At 35.1% G+C, this 6847-nt stretch overlaps 1 protein-coding gene across 1 annotated transcript; it reads right to left on the bottom strand.

The window, feature by feature from the left end:
* Window positions 1-4388: 4388 nt before the first annotated feature.
* LOC117106653 (sorting nexin-19-like) lies at window positions 4389-6149 on the bottom strand (the record flags this gene model as incomplete). The annotated part of the gene is made up of 4 exons (XM_033248044.1): window positions 4389-4665; window positions 4810-4883; window positions 5485-5542; window positions 6065-6149. Coding segments are annotated over 4 exons (494 nt in total), but the record flags the coding sequence as incomplete, so codon positions are not given.
* Window positions 6150-6847: the final 698 nt, after the last annotated feature.

Below are 6847 nucleotides of genomic sequence, written 5' to 3'. Positions count from 1 at the left end.
CTTAAGTCAGTTTTGATACCTATTAATTAATATATTTTTTGTTATGTTGTGTCTAAGGATTCCTATGTAGATAAAGCATACTGTACTATTAATATAATAATTTTGTTATATTCTTTTTATGAAGATATTAAAATCAAATTAAGCCTGAATTACTTAGTCTAAGCACAGTCACTGAAGGGCACAACCCCCACCCCCAAAAAAACTGAATTGATTCAATTTGTGTAGTAATTGTTCTTGGTAGACAGTAGTAAATAGTTGCTATATAATTGTGGATTGATTTGATTTGTCTTCATGGTCAGTAGTTTATGCTGGTTCGATTCATTGTCAACATTATTGTCTCAATATGCTAATTACAATATAACATCATCATATTTGATTCACAATACTCTGTGGTTATTTGCTGTCGATAGATAATCCAATTTGAGGAAAAGGCAGGGCTTCCTGTCTGTGTGTGTGGTGTGACAGAGAGACGCTTAGTGCTTCTCAATTAAGTAAAACATACCATACCATTTTTAACGTTATATGTAACCACACACGTACCTTTAAATAGATTCGGTGCAATTTTGACTACTACTACTTGCACCACCATCCCTGAGATCCCCTTCGTTATAGGCCCTATATGTAGGCTATTCATCAGCTTCGGCGGAAACTTAATAGGCCTTACTGAGGACTCGTATTTGTTGTTTTCCACAGAGTTGCACATCCTTAAATTTCTTTAAGCTGTTTACGCTTAATGACACAACCATACTCTAGGTTCTTGCAACATGTATCACAAAAATATGCCTGAAACCGGCTCGGATTTATCATTTGAAGAACTTCTGTCCAACGCCATACTTGCAAGTGGAGTGTGTTGTTTACTATTTACATTGGGCAAACGGCATAGAAGGTAGTTTGTGATTGGCTGAGGGCCATGCAGCTAAGCCAAACTTCATTGTTAGTCGTCTTCTGATTGGCTATAGTTACGTAGCAACTTTTGATATAAATTCTCATTTTTGGTTACAGTTTCCCCATATTCACGATTGCCGACAATCAAATTATGTTACAATTTAATAGTATTGACATTTTTGTGCAAAAGCCAGGTAGCCCGGATTGGTGGGTCACAGAATTGAACGTTTTCGATCCTCAACCCACGGTCTATTGGGAGCTGGGTTAGTTTAAAAAAATTTTTGCTTGGTTGAGTAAGTGCAGGAGGCTGTCTTAATTTCACAGGTTGCGGGACACTTCAGACCCCTATAGACGAGTCAAGTATCAAGGCAGGGGCGCCGCTAACTACAGCCCTAACATCAGCAGTGGTTCCAGCCGCTCCTCGCCAATAGTTCGGTTCTTAAAACCAAGTCTTCTCGGAAAAGGACTTGGAAATGGAGGTCCAGTGTACACATCTGACTCGTGTGCACTTTAAATAATCCATTGCATCTTTCGGAAGAGTATGGAGTTACCCGATTTTATGGTTCATTTGAGCACCTGTTGTGGAATGATGTGATGTTACGATAAGCGACTCTTTACGGCTGCTAGTTAGTCATGAATCATGCCCATATGCCCATGTGCAATTCAGCCGCGAGTTATGGGTTACTCTCCTACGTTTCGTAATAATGCATCATGAGTGGATTTCTCGCACAATAAAAGTCGTAATGGTACTGGGCTTGGTCTACAGGAGTTCGTGCTTCAAACAGGTCATTCCATTCTTAGAAGAAGCATTTTGATGGAGAAAGTGCACCTTTTTAGCAAGGTTTGCCTAGGTCTAAACTAACTCCGGCTATATAAAATTTATTAGAAGTTTGAAAAATGTTATTCTTATTAAAGAATAGATATGGACTACTACGTTTATTTTTTATTGATCTAATCTATGTCAATTAACATTTAGAGTTAATAATTATAATTGTTTAAGTATAAATTTAAAATTACAAATATTATGGGAATAATCATCTAAGTTTATAATAATATTTAAATATAGCAAGTAGTAACTAATGTTACAATTATGTTATTGTTTATTGAAGTCTACAAAAAAAGATAGGAAGGAAGAAAAACAAAGAGGTCCAGAGCGGCTTACATTTGTACCAAAATTTATATAATAACGATAATGGCTCGTAACTATATTTTACGTGTTTGTAGTAAATTTTGGACACTAATCATCAAAGGTCAAGTTGTCAAGTCTACATGTTTCATAATTGCATGTTTGAAGAAGTGCTTCCAGGAGCTTCTCATGATACGCAGGAAACTTGGGACACCTGTGATAATAATGTGTTCACATAAATATAGAATGAAATGTGTTCCAAAAACCTACTTCAACAGGTCATCCTTTCCTTCCTTCTGAAGAAATTTGTTGAATTATTCCAATGCTTGTTTGTCCTGGAATATCTCCTCCAGTAAAATGACCATCATTGGTCCCACGCCATCCTCCTCGTCCCAGTTGCGGAAATACCTCTGATACTCGGGGCCCCAACTTGCCTGATACGCTGTTCACAGTGAGCTTTTGCAAAGCGACACTTTCCTAAAAGGAAAACAATTAATAATGCACAGAGTATTTATTATATCTATATTATATACTTGTTTATATTATGTTTATCATATTTTTATATTTATTATAATGGCGTAACAACAAATCAAAATGTTGTGGCAATGTGTATTAGCAATTGATTAAGAGTGTGGTTGAATGTGTAGTTGAATATCTTGGTTGTTGGATGTAGTTGTGTTGAATAGCTTCAATTCCTGTCAGTGTTGCAGGAATTTTTCCCACGACCAAAACAACTCCACTCCCTAAATCTCATATTGAGATTTAATTTGTGTAAAAGCATCGTGTGTGTATGTTTGTCTTGTGTAAGGGATTGTCACCTACAAGTAGGACAGTGATATATTCGCTATTGGCAATCCTTGGCACATGTATTTTGTGCCTAAAAAAAAAAAAGAAGAAAGTAGTCACAAAATGTCATAGCCTGTTATATTACTCAAATTCTCTGTGAATTTTAGTAGCACATTACATTCATGAGTTAAAAACCAGAAATTATATATTTTTTTGCTAGTTTTTTGGTGTCTTCTTTTAGAAGGATATTGTGTATTATAATAATTACTAGGGACCCAGGGAGGTCGGCAGCATCGGCAAATTTACTACCTAGGCCTATATAGTATAAACTGAATGACGACCTTACATCGTCATCTAGATATTGTGATTTTGTTAATTTCTCTATTAAATCAATATATTGCTGGTGAAAGAATGGTCGTACTGTACTTGTATTAATTTAATAGCGTAGTATAATACATATGTTTTTGATAAGAAAATTGGCAAATAAATTTCATTTTAGCATTTATTTTATCGTTATCTTTGGCATGGGAAATATCACTTTCGTAAAAGCTACGATGGTGTAATAACATTTTTTAAAAACTTTTATTTTTTTCTGAAATTTCCGTTAAAATTTTATTTTTATTTAAAATCATCAATATTTGCAAACGGCATGTTCGCTAAACGAGGTATAAAAAATCTCGCCTTAACTCACTTGCACTGTTCAGTTAACCTAGTTTACTAACCCATGCAACATCAACTACATATAAGTTAACCAGGTTAACACACATCATTCACTTGGTTAAGTAATATGTGCTGATTACCTGTATTTGAACTAGAAATTCTCCTTTTACGCTGCGCAGTAAACGCATAGGCCTCTCACGGTGTGATGTTTCTCTTGAGAATTGGTAAGTACGAGTTTGAAAACAATCAGACTTACCAAACTTTAATTATTGTGGTAACAAACAATTTACTACAACAGGGACAATGACAACATGAAAAAATATTATAATTTCAAACAAATTAGAAATTTTCTTTGGGAAATATGATAGTATGTAGCGTAAATTTCCTGATTAGTGAATTATTAATTATGCAAATGAGCAATTAGCATATTCACACATGTACCAAATAAACAATACGCTCTGTCTTCTTATTGCTATCTTGGATTCTGCCAAGTTTGAAACCTATCAGACTTACCAAAAACTTTAGTTATCGTGGTAACAAACAAATGACCAACCACGACAGTGACAATGACAGCATGAAAAACATAGGTAAAAACAACAGCCTCCCAAGAGCTTCACTCCTTTGGGGAGAATAATAACCAAGGAATTCCCTGGTACCAATCAGTTCATCTGGTTAACTAATATGTGTAGATCATCAAATTTCAATAAATCAGCTTATAACCTGAACTGCTCTACCTACCTAAATTTAGTTCAGTTCACCTGGTTAACTAATATGTGTAGATCAATTTCAATAAACCAGGTTATATAACCTGAGCTGCTCTACCTACCTAAATGTAGTTCAGTTCACCTGGTTAACTAATATATTAGATCACCAATTTCAATAAACCAGGTTATATAACCTGAGCAGCTCTACCTATCTACCTACCTGTATTTCAGTCCACCTGGTTAACTAGCATGTGTAAACCAAATTTACCTCCTTTGAGTAAAACCCAGTGAATCCACCTTAGTTTACACCATCTGGTTAACTCACCTGAACATGTCACTATTTCACGTATGACATGTCGTGCGGTCTCGAAGCTGGCTATCCTCTCCGGCAACAATAGAACAAGTAAAACTTCAGTTGCTTCCCGTAGGAATTCTGTCTCCGCCACGTCGCATTTTAAACAGGGATGCAACTGGAAAGGTTGTAGTTTCCCTCCACCTTCAGTACTGTAATAACAATTTTTTTAATAGAAAGTTGGAACACATACAAGCATAATTTTGGGTGAGCCAAATATTAATCCCTTGCTTGTTAAAAATATAAAACTACTGGCCTTTCCATTCTTATGATTGGCTGTTAAAGTGTACAGTTACCTTGGTGATGTCTCCCGAAGTTCTCTGAAGTGATCACATAATTTTTCAGTAACATCCAGGGCCATGAACCGCACCTAGATGAATGAAATCAGCTTAGTATGATCAATACTTTTGTTGTATACTAACTCTGTATGAATATGTACCAACAGACATTGTACTACTCACACTTGAGAAAATCGACTGTTCCACTAAGCTCCACCCCCCCACCTTGGATACCGTTACTAAGGTCCCACAAAATTACAGCCACTTGTGGAGATACATGGCCGAGTGTGCGGTCGTAAACATAAACATGCGTTCTTCTAAGAAATGCATGTATTCTGGCACGCCTATTGAATAACATAATTTGATTGGTCACTGGTCTGATACTCCATAAAATGCAATTGTTTCTTCCCTATTCTTGGAAACACCCTTTCCAATAAACATGGTTACAGGAATAAATGGTTAATTGCAAGTTAATTACTCAAGCTGAAAAGGATAGCAGTGAAATTGATTCAGAGACCCACAAGCCTTTATGGTTCAGTGAACCTACAGTTTGCTACTAATACAGCCTATAATGTATGTTTGGTTTAAGGTCTTTTTTGTGAGGGCCTAGCAATAATTTGCCAACAGACGTGGTTCTTCGCCTTCATCTTGGAGGTGAGGCTCTACGATTGGCCAAAACTTACTGAAACTTACCATATCCACTTTCTGTAACCTTATAACCAAGTTGGTAATCAGCTTGCACATATCGTCTCTGAAATATTATAGAAAATGATAAATAACTGAATAAATAGTTTGAAGATGTGTCTGTGATTTGTAAGGTTGTCATGAAAAACAATCACAAAATAAATTTTTAAAATGAAAAAAACCTAAACCACATTATGTATAATAATTGTAGAACTGTTTAATCCATAATAAACCAAGCACAATTTGATGTAAACTTACTGTAAGCTTTTGTCTATGTTATCAACAATTATTATAAGCAAACCAGATAAAAACTATTTGAATACTTACACAGTATAATAATCAAAAAAAAAATATATAGTGGTACATAGAAAATTATGTTGTTTTTATAGAGATTGTCTGTCAGACTTAAATCCAAAGGGGAAGAGTTTTAATAGCCATAAATTCTGACCCTAACTCTGCACCTGCTACTGTGACCCAAGAATTTACCCCATCTCATGGCCATCACTAGTTATCTGTTGGTCATCTTGCCTGCTTTAAGGAATATGGACCAAAGTTTTGGTAGACTAAACATTTAAAAATATTAACTTACTCCAGAGCTGATATGAATGTGGTATAATCCTTGCCAAGGTCTCTGTACCAGACCATAATAAAATCTTGAACAACTAAATCAAACACTGTGATATAAAAAAAAAAATAATAGAATTACAATCAAGTCATGTAGAGTAATCAATATTAACATTTTGAATTAATTTTTCTTGTGTATGTATTTCAATTGCACCAACATCCACAAACAGAGGCAGCAATATGCAGCTTCAGTTCCCATACCGTAAAACCTTGAATTGAAGCCCAGTGGGCTTAATCTCGAGATGAAGCCATCTCAAATTGAAGCCCCCTCTTTACTTTGCAAAATTAACCTTGAAAAGAAGCCCATCTGGGTTTCTTTTCAAAATAGCATGAGCTTCTTTTCGAGACAGTACAGTACATACACTATACATGAATTTCAAAAAACAAAATAAATTGAATACAAGCTCAGTTTATACAGTAGTTTAGTTGATTTAATGCCAGTTAAATACACTCCAGTTACAGATTGATGTTACAGTGGCCTTATTTATTGTTTTATAGTACAAATTCACAAAATTTACAGCATTCTTTTTGAAAAGAAGCCACCCCACCCCCTCTTTACTTTGCAAAAGTAGTCTCTAAAAGAGGCCCATCTAGAAAAAAGCCCATCCAAAGTTCGCAAAAAAAAAAAAAAGAAGCCCAGGGCTTCAATTCGAGATTTTACGGTATTTTTATAATTTTATGCAATCATAACATACACTTAACTTTGCTCTCTGAGGGGGAATTCAAAATCAAAGAAAAAAAAAATCTT

The sequence above is a fragment of the Anneissia japonica genome, unplaced genomic scaffold, assembly GCF_011630105.1.
Source record: "Anneissia japonica isolate Jap-2015-1 unplaced genomic scaffold, ASM1163010v1 scaffold11064_len15882_cov100, whole genome shotgun sequence".
NCBI lineage: Eukaryota > Metazoa > Echinodermata > Crinoidea > Comatulida > Comatulidae > Anneissia > Anneissia japonica.
This window is presented reverse-complemented; position numbering and strand designations above follow the sequence as displayed.